This window comes from Ochotona princeps, chromosome 6 (genome assembly GCF_030435755.1).
Source record: "Ochotona princeps isolate mOchPri1 chromosome 6, mOchPri1.hap1, whole genome shotgun sequence".
In the NCBI taxonomy this organism is placed as follows: domain Eukaryota; kingdom Metazoa; phylum Chordata; class Mammalia; order Lagomorpha; family Ochotonidae; genus Ochotona; species Ochotona princeps.
The window spans coordinates 27,655,420-27,672,574 of NC_080837.1; the positions used below are offsets into that span (position 1 = coordinate 27,655,420).

General features: G+C 43.0%; 1 protein-coding gene across 1 annotated transcript; it reads left to right on the forward strand.

The window, feature by feature from the left end:
- The first annotated feature begins 819 nt into the window (after positions 1 to 819).
- Positions 820 to 16,214, forward strand: ARPP19 (cAMP regulated phosphoprotein 19). The gene is made up of 3 exons (XM_004578071.3): positions 820 to 999; positions 11,869 to 11,991; positions 16,021 to 16,214. Exons 1-3 carry the CDS (start codon positions 955 to 957, stop codon positions 16,189 to 16,191), a joined length of 339 nt encoding a protein of 112 aa, XP_004578128.1. The 5' UTR covers positions 820 to 954; the 3' UTR covers positions 16,192 to 16,214.
- The last annotated feature ends 941 nt before the right edge of the window (positions 16,215 to 17,155 follow it).

The following is a 17,155-nucleotide window of genomic DNA, read 5'->3' on the forward strand; positions in this document are numbered from 1 at the left end:
CTTGTCAATGGAAATCCTGGGAGGAGCGAACAGTTTCAGGAAAGTTATGAGAAGGGTAGACAAAAGGATGGAAGTTGAATTCCTCTGTGAGATATTTATTGAATATATAGGAAGTGCCAAGGACTCGGATTGTAACCTGAGTAAATACAGACGAGCTCCTTGCTTGGATAAGGCTTATTAGAACAGCACGTGTGACATTAATAATCTCATCAATTATTGTCGAATGATAGCTGTGTTGTTGAAGAACCATACAGAGATGCACCTGCCTTGAAGAGGTGGATCTGACCTGGTGCGGAGGCTTGGAACACAAAGTTGCTCTAGGAGTGTGAAGGGTGCACAGGGATGTGAATGGGTGAATGGGATATTTAAGCAAAGCAGAAGGGGAAAGATCTATGGGACGAGACAGCCTGGAGTTTCGGCGCGCTCTCACCACGCCCCTAAGTCTGCGAGGCTGCCTTGCAGCGGGCGAGGAGGACACGGAGATTAACCAAGCCTGGGGAAGCAGTGCAAATAGTTAAGGGACCGAAAAAAGAATGGATCAGAAGAGGTTTTAAGAAAGCGCTCCATTTGGAAACTACTGTTCCCAGCAAGCATCGGCACCTTAGACGGATGTGAGGTAAGGCGCGAGCCGCGACCTTTGAAGGGAAAAAGGAAGTGCCTGAGCGTCTGAGCGCCAGAGAGGCGGTGTTGGGAAGGTAGGGGCGCGGCGCTCCCGAGAGCCCCGGGTGGCCATCGGTGGGCAGCAGCCGTCGCCGCCGGCCGAGCACCCCGAGACTCGCTGTCGTCACAAGGCGACGGCCATTTCCGCGGGCGGCGGCGGCCCCGGCGGGCGCCGGGAGAGCCGGGGCGGGAGGGACCGGGCGTCGGGCGGGCCTTAGGCGGCGGCCGGGCGGGCGGCCTGGGCCAGCCGGTAATCGCGTCTTTTCCCGGTGTCTCGTCTGCACAGGGAGCAGTATGTCCGCGGAAGCCCCCGAGACAGCCTCCGCGGAGGAGCAGAAGGTGAGTGGTGGACGGGGCAGGGCCCGGCTGGGCCTGGCAGGCGGCCCGCTCCGGCAGCGTGCGCAGGGGACGCGCCTGGAGCCGTGCGCCCGGGCCGCAGGGCGGGAGTCGCCGGGACTGGGCCTGCGGCGGCACCTGCGCCCCGGCCGGCCGAGTGGAGGCCAGCTCCACCCCTGGCCCTGAGTCACGTTCGTGTTCGCGAGAGCCCAGGGCGCTGTCCTTGTTCTGGGAGCTTCACGCTTCCTGCCAAGTTTGATTTGTCCCCTGAACCTTCCCAACTCTTTGTAAGCGTACCGTTGACTCCAGAGGCTGTCTCTTGTGGACGGGGGACGGTGGTGGTGGCTCTACAGACCCGAATTGAAAATTTGGGTGCCACCATAGTTGCTTCATTGTCTGGTTTATAAAGTTAGTCACTGCTGCCTGGCGCGGTTGGGAGGCCTACGCGGGGCAAAGATCGGGTGGCTTACCAGGGCTCCAGATCCGTGTGTGCCACACTGAAATGCGAAAAGTTGGAATTTGTAGAAAGTTTCTTTGTTTGATCAGACTTTTCTCAGAAACATAGGAGTGTTTTGTACTCACTTCCTAGTGTAGGAATATGTGCTGGGCAAGATCAGTATGTTTCCAATGGAAAATGTAGTTCCTTCATTCATGGAGGCTTGTGCTTGGTCCTTATTTTAACTATTATTTCCGCCACTTTCTGGGGCACGTGTGGCTGGCCGAGAAAGGGGAAAGGTTCGGGGTTTGTTCCCTAAATTGTTTGTGGAGAGTTACCAACAGTTTTTCTTCAAAAATCACACTATATTCCCATGAAACAGATGTTGCTGCCTCATGGGGCACCCACTGGACGCTGGGTACGCGTTTAATCTTTCCATATGGTCTTACCCATCTCCACCGTTCCTGAGCGGGTGGTTCTGTGATGTGTGAAATAGCTTAAGGAAAGGAAGCAGTAAGATCAGTGACAGGCAGGTCAGGTACTGCGTTTTTAGGGGGACTATCCCGGGGGTGATTATTGTGAAATCGTTCCCTTTGGTGTTCCTTTAGCCTTAAGGAAGTTAGGAAAGGTAATAAAGGCCCTGCTGGAGTGTCTTACAGGTGGCATCACACCTGGCGCACAATTGCATGCCTTGTTTTCTTTGTTGGATTTGTTCACGTCTTGATTTCTAGAGTGTAAATGCTTTTAGTCGGAACAGCTTAATTGAGGATGTCCTGAGCCTTTTAATGAGTGTCTCTGTTTAAAATGCGCTTCATTTTCTTTGGCTTTAGCTGCGGTGATTAATAAACACGCTGTGTTCGTACTAGACCCTTGCTTCTTGAACACATAGCTGGCTGTAGATGTCAGGGGCTCCTGGCGTGATGAGAGGAGGTTGTGCAGTCACTGCCTGGGAGCCTGTCACCTGTTCCTGCTGTTTGGGAGAACACTTACTTAGATGGTCTGGAAACACTGCATTCTCTCTGTGCACCCAACTGACCCTTCAGTGAATGCAAGAATACTGAGTTGATAGTTTTGTAGTTTGTTAGTAGGTTAACCTGTTGCCTGAAGAATTAAGGTAGATAGTGGGGCTCTGCATGGAGTAATAACCAAAGCATTATTTCTCCATCTTTTGCAGTGAAGAAATCTAAATACTATTTTTTTATTGGAATATTAGATGTGCAAACATAAAAATAAGTATAAACTCCTGTCTTGACATTTGTACTATGTTAAAACTAGTAGGTGCAGACAAAGGTAGTTTAAATTTTTTTAAAGATTTATTTACTTTTATTGCAAAGTCAGATATACAGAGAGGAAGATCTTCCATCCGATGATTCACTCCCCAAGAGACCACAACGGCCGGTGCTGCACCAATCCAAAGCCAGGAGCTTCTTCTGGGTCTCCCGTGTGAGTGCAGGATCCCAAGGCTTTGGGCCGTTCTCGTCTCCTTTCCCAGGCCACAAGCAGGGAGCTGGATGGGAAGTGGAGCTGCTGGGATTAGAACTGGCACCCATATGGGATTCCAGTGCTTTCAAGGCGAGGACTTTAGCCACTAGGCCACGGTGCCGGGTCTGTTTAAAAAATTTTTTGTAGGAGGACTTTGTGACCTTAGGTAGCACAGGATTACAGTTGATGGGACAATATTTGTATGATAAACAACTGAATGGATGTCTTGTGTGTGACTGATTGGATATCCTTTGCATGAGAACAACTGTATGGCTACCTTTGGTATACCTGATGAGATATCATTTGTACAAGAACAGTTGAGTGGAAGTAATATACAAGGCAAAAGGACTTCCAGACTAAGGCATAGAAACAGTTGATGGTTCTGTTGATGAAGTAAGTATCTCTACCCTAATCCTGTATGACCCTCAGCATATAAAGTCTGTTGCCCCTAATAAATTTTGGCTATTGATCATCAGTCAGTAGTCCAAGCGTGTTATTATCGGCTCTGTGCACCAAGTCCATCGCTGCAGGATAGCGACAATTTTTTTTTAAGATTTATTTATTTTTATTGGAAAGTCAGATTTACAAAGTGAAGGAGAGACAGAGAAAAATCTTCCATCCACTGATTCACCCTCCAAGTAGCCTTAGCTTGCAAGGCGAGGACTTTACCCACTAGGCTACCTTGCTGGGCCCCGGTTTAAAATTTTAATGTAGTGTGAAGTATTGAGAATAGGTTGTAGCAATTGTTAAACCTCAAGGCTTTTTTGGGGGATGGCAAATTAACTCCCCTTAGTTATTTAGTTTTTTTAAAAAAATGTATTTGTTGGAGACCTTTGTGGTGGTTTAACAGGCTAATCTTCCACCTGCAAGTGCCAGCATCCTGTATATATACCAGTTAATATCCTGACTGCTCCATTTCTGGTCCAACTCCCTGCTTGTGGCCTGGGAAAGCAGGAGAGGATGGCCAAGATCCTTGGGACCCTGCACCCACTTGGGAGATCCTGAGGAGGCTGTTGGCTCTTGGCTTCAGGTTAGCGCTGGCCATTGGGACCATTTGGGAGTGAATCAGTGGATGAAAATGGATCTGTCTCTCCCACTCTTATCTCTTTCAACCTTTTTAAAAAATATTTATTTATTTTTACTTGCAAGGGAGATTTCCAGAGCTGTCGAGTGAGGATGAGACAGAGAGATGCATTTTCCATTCACTGGTTCACTCCCCAGATGACCTTAGCAGCCAGGGTTGAGCCAGGCCAGAGCCAGGACTTTTATCTGGGTCTCCTTTATGGTTACAGGAGCCCACAAGCTTGAGCCATCTACTGCTACTTTTCTCAGGCCATTAGCAGGGAGCTGTATGGAAAGTGGAGCAGCCAGGACACAACCTGGACCCATGTGGGATGCCAGGGTCACAGGTGGCACTTTGCCTGAGGTGCCACAGTGCCAGCCACTGCTATATATTTTTCATGTCTCTAGGATTGACACAGTTACCGTGTAGTGTCCCAGGATCAGGTGATTGGTGTATCCAAGCTTTTGGACATTTATCTCTTTCTTATCTTGGAAACGGAATCCTGCTGGCTGCTTTGAAAACACTCAGTTAATTACTGTCTGTCCTGTGCTGTAGGATGTTAGGCCCGGATTCTTCCATCCAGCTGTCCCCCTCCCCATTCGTAAGTCATTCTCTGTCATTCCCTCCTCCACCTGCTTTCCAGGCTCTGGTAACCACCATTCCATTCTCTACTCGTTGGAGAGCAGCTTAAGCTTCCATAGGTGGAGGTACTTAGAAAATTCATGAGAAATTCATTAGAAGATAAGTTTATTTTATTGCAAGAAAATTTCAAAATCCAGGTGTGGCTGTTTGTTCTCATAATACAATTCCCTGTAAATTTTTTAAAGTACCTGTGTATATAAGGGAGAACCTCTGAAAACTTCTCTTTTTGTGCCAGGCTTATTTATTTGTTAACACTGGCCTCTAGTTCCATGTGTGTGGCTGCAATTAGCAGAATTGAACTCTTTGTGACTGTGTAGTGTTCCATTGTATCTTTATCCATTTTGTTGATCCATTCAGCTATGCTTGGCTGCCTAGGTGTACGCGCTTTCTCTTGGCTGTTGTGAATTAGTGTTCTAGAAGTAATCGCATGTAAATGTCTCCAGCATACTAATTTAAATTAATTTAAATTCCTGGGCATCTGTCTGTTACTGGGATTGATGACTCATATGTAGTTCTGTTTCTGTTGTTTGTTTTGTTTGTGGAATTTTCAAACTATTTTTCATAATGGCTGTAGATATATATGTATATATATACATACCCATGTATATATGTATTTTTTAATTGGAAAGGCAGATTTACAAAAGATCTTCCATCTACTGGTTCACTCCCCAGATAGCTGCAACAGCTGGAACTGAGCCCATCCTAAGCCAGGAGCCGCTTCCAGGTATCCCTTTGGGCCATTCTCTGTTGCTTTCCCAGGACTTAATCAGAGAGATGGATGGGAAGTGGATTAGCCAGGACATGAACCTGCACCCTATGGGATGACAGTGCTTGAAAGTGGAGGATTAGCCAGTTGAGCCCTTGCCCCAGCCCCAGCGGTACTCTAATTTACGTTCCCACCAGCAGCAGGTGAGAATCCTGCTTGTCTGTGTCCTTGCCTGTATTGATTGTCTTGTTTCTCTGATAGTAGCCATTGTTCTTAGGAATAAGCAGTGAGGCCATGTGACATACCAGAGTCCTGGATGGGTTTACATTTTTTTAAAGACTTAGTTATTTTTATTGCAAAGTCAGATATACAGAGAGGAGGAGAGACAGAGGAAGATCTTCTGTCCAATGATTCACTCCCCAAGTGACCACAACGGCTGGAGCTGTGCTGACCCGTAGCCAGGAGCCAAAAGCTTCTTCTGGGTCTCCCGTGTGGGTGCAGGGTCCCAAGGCTTTGGGCCGTCCTAGACTGCTTTCCCAGGCCACAAGCAGGGAGCTGGATGAGGAGCAGGACAGCCATTAGAACCAGTGCACATATGGGATCCCACGTGTTCAAGGCCAGGACTGTAGCCACTAGGCCACTGTGCCGGGCCCCAAATTTACATTTTAAATGTAGTATCGTTCTGTTATCGCTGCTCTGTGGAGTAGTCTGCTGAGCCTCTGTCCATTGGAAATCCAGACAGGAAGTCACCCAGCTTTAGTTAGATATGACATGCAATTCAGTAGCCCCAGAATACGCTTGGTTTCTGTTTTGAACGTTTATTTATAGAGACCTCATTAATTTGTCATCTGTGAATTCCATTTTTAATAACACTAGCCGTGAAGGACGTAGGCACGCTGGTGCTGTGGGCGAGAAGAGGCACCTGGAAAGTTAAAGATCATCCTAATACCACTGCTGGCAGTTTGAGCCCAGGGCCCCTGAATTATATCTGTATCTTTTTTTTTTTTTTTTTTTAGGATTTATTTATTTTTATTGAAAGGCGGATATACAAAGAAAGGACATACAGACCATATGGGATCCCGGCATGTGCAAGGCGAGGACTTTAACCACTGTGCTATTGTGCCGGGCCCTATCTGTATCTCTTTTCACCCCTACATCTAGCACAGAGCTTGACATTATTCATAAATTGTTGGGTTAATTCATTTTTCTCATAACTTTTCTAGAAACCTTGCCAAAGAATTACAAATGCCAGTGTTAGTAGTTAGTATTCGACAGTTGGAGGACAGTATCAAACCTTAATCTGTACGCACCCCAAAAATGACCAAATTAGAGGGGGATAATCATGTCATTGTAGCTTTAACATTTTTAAAAAGACCTTTTTTTTTATTATTTTTATTTAAAGGCAGATTTACAGAGAGAAAGAGAGCAGGGTCAGAAAGGATACACTTGATGACTTTGTGAGTGGTGGAAAAGGAATGGAACCATTATTTAAATCTTAGTAGTTTTCAATTTGAGAAGCAGAGAGCCCCATCTGCCCAGATACCTGCTGCAGCCACGTCTGAGGCCGGGGCTGACGCCGAGAGCTGGGCGAGCAATCTGGAGTCATGTGAGTCACTTCCCCTGCCTCTCGGGATGCGTTACCAGAAAGATGGAGTCAGGAGGTAGAGGCGGGAATTGAACCCAGGTAGTACAACACGGAATTCAGCAGGCGTCTCAGCTGTGAGGTTGAAAGTTCACCGCGGAACTCTGAAGTCACAGGTCAGGTGTTTGGCACAGTGGTTAAGTTGCCATTTGGAGTGCCTGCATCTCATATTGCAGTGTCTGGGTTTGTGTTCTGCTGTACTTCTGGTTCTAGCTTACCAGCGGCACAGGCCCTGCGAGAGAGCGGGTGGTGGCTTGGGGGATGCAGCTGATTCCTGCCACTCCTGGTGGACCGGCTTTGCTCTAGGCCCGGCTGATAGGGTGCTAATTTGGGCAGTAAAACAGATGGAAGATCTTTCTGTATCTTTGTTTCTCTGCCTTTCTAAAAAGAATGGCCATGTCCTGGGTAAAGATTTTAGTTAATAACTGACCACATACATGATGGTTTTCCCCAAGATTTTTATCTTCTAGTAATATCTTTACCGTCCTAGATTGTGCCAGAACACTTAGATGTTTACATGACAGCGTAACCACCCGCAAGTCTGCTTCCCTGACTTCATGACATGTCCCACCACTGGACAATGTGTAACTGTGCTTTCACATGTTCATTATTTTCCCATGTGTCCTGTGCATGGAGATTGCATTTAATGTTTGACTTTTCTGGGGCTGCTTTTGATACTACCTTTGATCACTGAAAGACTCAGCATTTGCTGTTAATCTTAATGTGAAGATTTGTAAAATATTGAATTTGAAAGACAGAGGGGACGGCTGGACGGGGCATCTGGTTTAGACCCCAAGTGCCTGGGCTTCCGGGGCTAGAGCAGCCTGGTCCCAGGGGTTTGGAATTTTTTCCAGGTCTCCTGTGTGAGCCCAGGTAGGCTCTCTCGGTGTGCCTACCGGCATGAATCTGAGACTTCAGAACTGAGCTGGTACTCAAACTCCAGCACTCAGATGTAAGATATGGGTGTCCTAAATGGGGCCTTAATTGCTGCACTAAACAACTTTCCAGTGTGTTCTGTTTCTGGTCAGAGTGAGCAGGACTTTTGAGTTTGCTCAGTGTGCAGCTACTGCTTCTTAGTGCAGTAGAGGTCAATCTTAGAGAAGTTTTCAGATGTTTCTCTTGGATCTGAGAAGTTGTCTACTATACAATGGTTAGGATTACTTGCTTACCTTAACCTTTATTACATGAAAAGTCTCAAAGATAAGCTAATGATGTATTAGGTGTATAGAATTTCTCAACTTCATGGAGACAGTTGAAGTACATTGTATTTATCCATTCAGTGGACTGAACACTCCTTAATTGCCAGGCGCGGGGCAAACAGCAAGGACTTAATATGACAGCAGTAATTTTCTGTGGAGGTGAATACAGCATTTGTAACTCTTCTGACAGTACCTCACAAAAGATTTGTTGGCTTTCGTTAATCCTCTCGGCTTGTTCACCAGTGAATACAGCAGTGATATACTGCTGAGCAGATGGAGAATGTGCTTACAGGGGTTAGATTTTTACTGCTGATGTTGTGTAACTTCTGTAGGCTGAAAGATGGTCACTCAGACATAATTGCCATCAGATCATAGCTGACTACAAAACAACCTTTATTGAAAAAAAAAATTTTTTTTTTCTGTATTTTACAGGTGGAGGAGAGATAGAACAGAGAGGTCTTCCATCCATGGTTCACTCCTTAAATGCCCAAAGCCCGCAGAGCTGATCTGGAGCCAGGAGCTTCCTCTGGGTCTCCCACACGGGTGCAGGGTCCCAAGCTTTGGGCCGTCCTCCATTGTTTTTCCAGGCCACAAGCATGGAGCTGGATGGGAAGTGGAGCAGCTGGGACACCACTCGTATCCATATGGGATGTTGGTCCCTGAAGGTGGAAGAATAGCCTGTTGAGTCACCGCACCAGCCTCTACAAAGCAATCTTTAATTATCTGAATGTGTGGATCATATGTCATTCACAATAACTGCTCATACTTTTAACACTCATAGGTGCTAAGCCATATGCTGGGTATAGAATATATAAAGGTGGGCCCGGCGCGGTAGCCTAGTGGCTAAAGTCCTTGCCATATGGATGCTGGTTCCTGTCCCAGATGCTCTGCTTCCCATCCAGCTCCCTGCTTGTGGCCTGGGAAAGCAGTCAAGGATGGCCCAAAGCCTTGGGGCCCTGCACCTATGTGGGAGACATGGAAGAGCTTCCTGGCTCCTGGATTCAGATGGCTCAGCTCCAGCCATTGCGTCACTTGGAGAGTGAAACATCAGACAGAAGATCTTCCTCTCTGTCTCTCATCCTCTTTGTATGTCTGACTTTGCAATAAAAATAAATACATCTTTAAAATAATTACAGGAAATCCAAAATTAAGTCCCTCCTCACAGTTCCACTTACAGCACTAGAAGCACTGTGCAGATAAACTGACATGAGCTTAGTCCACCGTCTTCCACTAAATTGGTAGCCTTGGATTTATCTTATTTCTCTGGCTTTTGTGATGAATACAGTATAAACTTACCTTTCATGAGGTTAGGTTGTTTAGCAAGCATAATCCTAGAGAAGGCATAGTCTATTCCACCAGTGACTATTCCACCAGTTCAGGTAGTTTAGGGAGTCACTTTCTTGTTCAGTATTTCAAAGGATGAATAAGATCATTCTTCAGTGGAGTGGCAGATCAAGTAGTAGACTTGTTGGGGATGAGTTTGCATTTTTAAATGTTATAACGATGATTAGTATTTGTTCTACTTGTGTTGCCAAAGAAACCAAAGAATGAGACCAATATAGGAACGCCAGTTTGCCTTACATACCTGACAGTTCACTTGTCTTTGGGGCCTACTGTTCTTGAATTACTGGCAGAATCCCATCTCTTTGGTGGTGGTGGTTTAATAATAATAATTTATTATTATATCATAACGACAATTATTATTGTTATTATTTTACTTGAAAGGCAGATTTACAATGAGAAAAGGAAAGAGATCTCACATCCACTGACTTACTCCCCAGGTGGCCAAAATGGCTGGAGCTGGTCCACAGCCAGGAAAGAGCCTGGAGTTTCTGCTGGGTGTCCCATGTGGATGCGGCAGCCCAAGGAGCTGGTCCACCTTCCGCCACTTTCCCAGGCACAGTAGCAGGGAGCTGGATCTGGAAGTGAAGCAGCTGGGACACACAGATCGGTGCCTATATGGGATGCTGGTGCCACAGACAGAGGCTTCAGCTACTGTGCCTTGTTGTTGGCCTAGATCATTTTGTTAACTCTAACAGCACACAGTTGAATTTTGTGTATGTCAAGTGAATGAATGATATGATCACTATATATAGAAAGACTGATGTATGAAGCTACAGTGTGGTTGTGGAAAGAATACTCAAAGCAGAATAGAACATACATAAAAACAGGAGAACAGCAGCAGCACACCCTCCCTCTGTTCTCACCCCAACCCTCTAAGATTGAAAATGAGAGTCTTGGGCAGGAATTTGACCTGGCATCAAGATGCCTCTGTCCTGGGCTCAGTGAGATGGCTCAGTTAAATCCTCACCTTGCAACTATTGGGATCCCAAAGGGCACCAGTTTGTGTCCCAGCTGTTCCACTCATCCGGCCCCCTGCTTGTGGCCAGGTAAAGCAGCAGAGGATACGATGAAGCCTTGGGACCCTGCACCTGCATGGGTGACCTGGAAGAAGCTCCTGGCTCCTGGCTGTAGATCAGCTCAGCTCCAGCCATTGTGGCCACTTGAGTGAACCAGCAGATTGAAGATCTTTCTGATTCCATTGCTGACCGGCCCAGCCCTGGCCTTCACAGGCATCTAGGGGAGTCAGTGGTAGCTTGCTCTGTGTACCTACCTCTCTGTGCTCAAATATGTAGATAGGTATTTTTCAAAAGAGAGGCAACAATAGATGAGGAAGTTGTGTTAAGATGAGAAAAGTGTTGACACTATATAAAGGGATAAAGCCAGTTATACAGCATGTCTGAAATCTAAAATTGTGCAAAATTTTTTTCAGTTCCTAGATTATTTACTTAATGCACAAAACAATTTGACATCTATGGATATAGCAATCCTGCTTTGGACTATGTATAAATAACCTAGAATAAAGAATCAAGATATGTAAACCTGTGTAACTTTGCTGATCCCATGTACAGAAAAGGAATCCATTAACTAGGAAGTGTGCCTTGCCCACTGCCCAGCCTCCCCCTTGCAGGATAGCTTTCTCTCATTCATCTGTAGTACTTACATAAAGTATTCTGCTTACCTGTGCTATATGGCACTTTGAGGGAAAGTAGTGTAAATCAAGAGTAGTGTTAAAAATGAACAGGCTTAAGATATCAACAGTCTGATCAGAAAATAGACTTTTGATACTTTAGAAAATGGAGTCTTTGACACGATCAGAGTTTGTCATTCTAAACATAGAGAATAAAATACACACATGTGAGGACTTTCTTAAGATGATGTATCTTTATAAATATTCAAGGAAAACATACAGTAAATAAGTTGTTATTTTCTAGTAGATAATGAAAGGAGCTTCAAGTCATGTATAATTTTGAATAAATGAATAATCAGACCTTTCAGATTTTTACAGTGTTTTGGATGGTTGTCTAAATATAGTCCAAGAGCTGAAGAGTTCCATAGAAGGTGACTAACTGTAGATGTGTCATACATGACTGGAAAGCAAGACTTCAGAGCTGAGCTCTGGGTATTTTTATCCAGTGTGTGGGGTGTCGCACAGGCATCACAGCTATAATAGACCTATCACATGGATCATTGGAAACCAGACAGAGATGACTTAAAGGCTTCTGTGCTGGGGTTCTCAGTCAGCTGCTGTGTTTCTTGGTATCCGACAGTCAAGTCAATATCTGGATAGTGAAAGCTGACTTATTGGAAATAGCTGGTTTTAACAGAGAAGTAATCATTAAAAAAAATTTTTTTTTTCAGGAAATGGAAGATAAAGTGACTAGTCCAGAGAAAGCTGAAGAAGCAAAACTAAAAGCAAGGTATCCTCATCTGGGACAAAAGCCTGGAGGTTCAGATTTCTTAAGAAAACGATTGCAGAAAGGGGTAAGTTGTTGCATATGATCCTCAACATTTAAGTTCTGTAAACTCAGTTACCATCAGAGATGGGAAAATAACTCTGTTATATATCTGTCTTTGTGTGTATGTGTATTATTTTCTGTTTCATGTTAGTCATTCCATAAATATCTAGAAATCTCTAATGTCTTAACTTACGAACAATTTTAAGCAGGTAGAATAGGGCAGGAATAATGTGATACAAACCCATGTCCTCACCTGGAGTGAATGTGTTAATATTTTTATGATATTTCTTCAGTTTTATCATTGTAAGAAAATGTGGGTAAATACAGTTAAAACCTGTGTGCATTTACCCTTTCACCACTGAAAAAATATGCCCTGTCGTTTTATTTTCCTTTTGCCTATAATGTGTTATCCTTTTGCCCATAATTTTAATGTTTAGAAATTTTAGAGGTGAGTCCTACAGAGCATTCAAAGGCTTAAAATGAATTTTTACTTGGAAGAAATGGCAAACTAAAGTGCAGGTTACTTTATCCTTCAGGTAATATGTTTCACAGTTACTCTGACGCGGTTAGTTCATTGTAGTTTTACTAGTTCATATTACTGGAAACATTTTATTCAAAATTAGTCATGCTTGCCAGGTGTACAGTACCCCTTCTCAGTGCCATTGGATTGAGGGACTGCTGCTTGTGTCTCCCCTTTCCTCTGTTCTGTAAAATGAGAGGGCTCTGTTTTGAGCTAAATCACAGTTAAATTACTTACCACATAGGGAACAGGGAAGGAATTATTGAGTGAGAAGCTAAATCAGATTTGCCCTTAAATGAGATCTTAAAAATGCAAGTATCCCCTGCTTGCTTTAAAAAAATGTGTTAGCCATGGTTATATATAAATTGCTTCCCCAAATCAAAAAAATTTCAACAGATCTTTAAATTGGCAAATAATAGAGTGGATGGTGTTTTTCTCTTACATGAAAAAATAACATTCAGACCTTTGGAATAATGGCAGGAAGAAATTGTACCAAGTATATAAATATGTAAGCCTGTGTGTCATGAGATGTGATCCAGAAGGTTATTATGATAAAAATCAATGTTAATATTTATGAAAATGAAAATTTGAAATGTACAAGAAACACAGTGCCCCTGGTTAAGGGATTTTTTTTTAATATCTGTTGAGGCTGAAATAATGACATTGGCAAGCTTTTTGTTGTGTTTAAACATTTAAAATTTACTTTTCAAAAGAGATGTGGAACAAATTCACATAAATGTTCACATTCTCTAAAAGAATATTTTATGAATTATCTAAAGATGTAAGTGTGAAGAGAAATTTTTGAGTTTGAAGATTTTAAACATTTTTATAGCTAGCAAAGATAAAAGGGATAAGTAAAACTAGCTACGCAAATGTGAATGTACCAGTTATGAAATAAATTACATAATCTTGACTATTAACATTGGATTTCTGATTTATTAATGTTTTGGAAACTCTCTTTGCTAATCTAGCATAACAGGTTAATAGCCTTTCTTCTAGGAGTGGAGCTATTATTGTAATTTTTCTCTAGCTTTAACTATTTGTAACTTCCTAAAGTATTCCTAAAATCAGAATTTATAATATTTTAGAAGTGGTGGTGTTAGCTCTCTGCTTGTGGCCTGGGAAAGCAGTCGAGGACGGCCCCAAAGCCTTGGGACCCTGCACTCGTGTGGGAGACCTGGAAAAAACTCCTGGCTCCTGGCTTCAGCTTGGCTCAGCTCCAGCCATTGTGGCCACTTTGAGAGTGAGTCAGCGGATGAAAGATCATCCTCTGTGTATCTGACTTTCCAATAAAATTAAATAAATGTTAAAAAAAAAAAAGAATTGATGGTGTTGATGTAAATAATTGGCAATGAAGACAGTGCCAGTTTCATTGTGAAATATATAGAATTTGAAATATCAGTCCTTTTATATTATGGAAATAAGGCTTTGACTTAAAAAATGAATTATAGCAGTAAAATATTTTGATGAATCAAATTCAATGAATTAGAGCCCTGTGTTTAAATTTTTCTATGTCAGAATAGTTAGCAAGATGGGCAAGTTACTTTAGAATCTTGAGTTTCCTTGTCACAGATTATATAGTACTATCAGCTTAGGTCCCTTTCTGTCTTGTACTCGCTAACATTAATTTTATTTTTTGTAGCCTTTCAGCAGCCTGTCAGGCTAGAAGGGACAGCAAGAAGCAGTCCAGCCTATTTTCTCGTTTGTGGAATTGGTGAAATCCCAAGGGTTCCATCTCAAGAGGCTTTAAGCCTGACTTCAGATGCCCACTTGGCATCAAGACTAATGTCAGTACCTTGTTCTGCACAGCCTCTAAGTCTAGGGGGGAAGGATGCTTATAGTATCATCGTCCAGATTATCTAGACAATATGGACAGCTCCAATTTCCGTGAATCCTAATCTACGAAACAAACCACTTCACTCCTCCTCGGAAGCTGGACTCTGACAGCTTTGGCAGGTCTCCGCCTTTACTGATCATGTTGTGCAGACTTGATACCTTTGGCAGAGACTGGTTTCTTTTTAGGGAAGTTCTAATTATTAGTCATTGGTTTTAGTGTTTTTCTGTTGCCACAAAAAATGAATTTGATTTCTTTTGCCCAAGCAGAGTAGTCTAATCTGCATTTAAATGAGATCACCTTATGAAGTTTTGCTTACTTTCCTTAGAACTGAGTTTATTACACTTGGGGAAATCTGCTAAAATTTGCACTTTTCAGGTTGCTTTGTTCTTGAGTCCACTGAACTCAAACAGCTCTAATACAATATATAAATACAATACAATATATTATATCAAAAGTTCCTGAATTTTTTTTCTGTACCCATTTGAAAACAAAATGCAGAAATGAAGCTGCAACAAGTGTAAGAGGGCTGGTCCTAACATTAATTTATTTCTTTAAAAACCAGTGTTACAGTTGGAGATAGAGAAATCTTCCATTTGCTCGTTGATTCTCCAAATAGCCAGAGCAAAGCCAGGAGCCAGGATCTTCATCTGGGTTTCCCATGTGGGTGACAGGGCCCCAAGCAGGGCTGTCTTCTCTTTTCCCATAGGCATTAACTGGGAACTGGGTTGAAAGCAAAGCAGATTGGACTGGAGCTGGTGTCCTTATGGGACTCTTAGCACACTCTGCCTGACCCCAGAAAAGCAATTTCTAACCATAGGCTCTTTGGCTTGCCAAAATGGTCCCTGAAATAGGCAGCCATTGAGACATTTTCTCCAGGCCATGTGATCTGACAGTGAGCTGTGAGTTCCCAGGTACTTGATGTTCACCCATGCTGTCTGGCATGCTGACCCTCTAATCTGCTGCTGGGACCCTCTGTTCCTGTATGTTTTGTTGTATTTGCTATGATTTCCAGCAAATTAATTTCTTTCATTTTGGCACTTACGTTTACCTGTGTTCTTACCCAATGCTCATGCTCAAATTAATGTTGTAAATTCTTGGGAAGATGTTCATCCCTAATGATAGAGAACTAATTTAAAAAGTAATAGTTTCAGTAGCTATTAGGTTGAGTGGGGGTGAGTGGCAAACCCTAAAGTACAAATTGGTGAATGGTTTTATTTTTCAAAAATCAGTCATATAAGAATTTCAACCTGGCTGTTTCATTTAGTAATTGAGAAGTGTGAAGTTTGTTTTGTTTTGTTTTTCATGACATTTGTTCTTAGTGGAAAGACAGATTTACAGAGAGGAGGAGAGACAGAAGGATTTTCCATCTGCTGGTTCAGTCTGCAAGTGGCGCAACGAAGCTGAGCCTATTTGCAACCAAGAGCTTCTTCTGTGTCTCCCACGCGGGTGCAGGGTCCCAAGGCTTTGGGCCATGCTGCATTGCTTTCCCAGGCCACAGGCAGGGAGCTGGGTAGGCAGTAGAGCAGCTGCCACAACCAGTGCCCACATGGGATCCCATTTCTTGTAGCGGGAGGCTTAGCCAGTTGAGCTGCTGCTTATTTATTCTGCCAGTGTAACGTCCCATCTACATCTAAAATAAGCAAAATTGAACATGAAAGCTTTTAAAATCTAATCTGATGTTTGTTTTTAATTTATAGCAAAAATATTTTGATTCTGGGGATTACAACATGGCAAAAGCAAAAATGAAGAACAAGCAACTTCCTGCTGCAGCCCCGGATAAAACGGAGGTCACTGGCGATCACATTCCCACTCCTCAGGACCTTCCTCAACGGAAACCCTCCCTTGTTGCTAGCAAGCTGGCTGGCTGATTAAAAGAGCTGAACTGCATGAATCTGATTCCCATTTTTTCTCCTTACTGTATCATCTATCCACACCTTACTTCCTTTCGTTCTCTAAGTCGTTTGAAACTGACAGCTTTGCAGGTAGTGGTAGCTTTTGCTGCTATTGTAAGGGAATATACATGTGTAGAGTTTTTGATTAGTTAAACAGTGCACTGATGACAAAGACACGTTAGAGCAACATAATCTACTTGAAAATAATTGTATATATTACCTAACTCCCAGTGTAGCTCCCAACAACTAACAAGTTTTACAGTTGTAATGGTTAGGCTTTACTTACTTCATTTTAAGTACAGCTTTGTATGTTACTCTAATTTAACATAACCTCTATTGTATTGATTTCTTCTGTATTTCCCTTTTGGATTTTGTAAAACAGAAGTTTAAGACCACAAGTGGTAAGAAAAGTCAGATAACTCAAACACAATTAGATGGATTTTGAAAGATTTGTGTTTCTGTGCTTAAACTTGAATGGCCTTAAACCTGTTTCAGCTTTAACAGTAGAATTTGACTTGGGCAATATTTGCCCATTCTGGTGTTTCCTGTGTGACTCAGTGCTTAACAGCTGCCATTGAAGCTAGTGTTCTAACACAGTCCTGTAATGTTAGAGTCCCTTTTGTTGTTAAAGATGTGAATGACGTATGCATGTGCATCGACTGTTGAATTCACTTTTGTGCCATTTTTGTAAATACAATAGTTTTGCACAACCTTTCACAAATGTCTGTATTAATTTCACATATTAAAATGGAGTTAACGTGCCAACCAGAAGCACAAGAGTTACTACACAAAACCCTATCATTACAGCTTTTCTAACAGTTTACGATCTTGGGCTTATGGAGTACCAAACTGAAACCTGTTCAGTCCATCATAGACTTAGCTATGTTGTGTGTTTGTTTCCAATATCCATGACTTTCAGTGGCCTTGTACAGGTGTGACA

Excerpts from the sequence above, each read along its gene's own strand:
- ARPP19 (XM_004578071.3), top strand. The coding sequence starts at position 955 with ATGTCCGCGGAAGCCCCCGAGACAGCCTCCGCGGAGGAGCAGAAG. Across the intron at positions 1,000-11,868 it reads CCTCCGCGGAGGAGCAGAAG|GAAATGGAAGATAAAGTGAC; the intron begins GTGAGTGGTGGA and ends TTTTTTTTTCAG. Across the intron at positions 11,992-16,020 it reads GAAAACGATTGCAGAAAGGG|CAAAAATATTTTGATTCTGG; the intron begins GTAAGTTGTTGC and ends TTTAATTTATAG.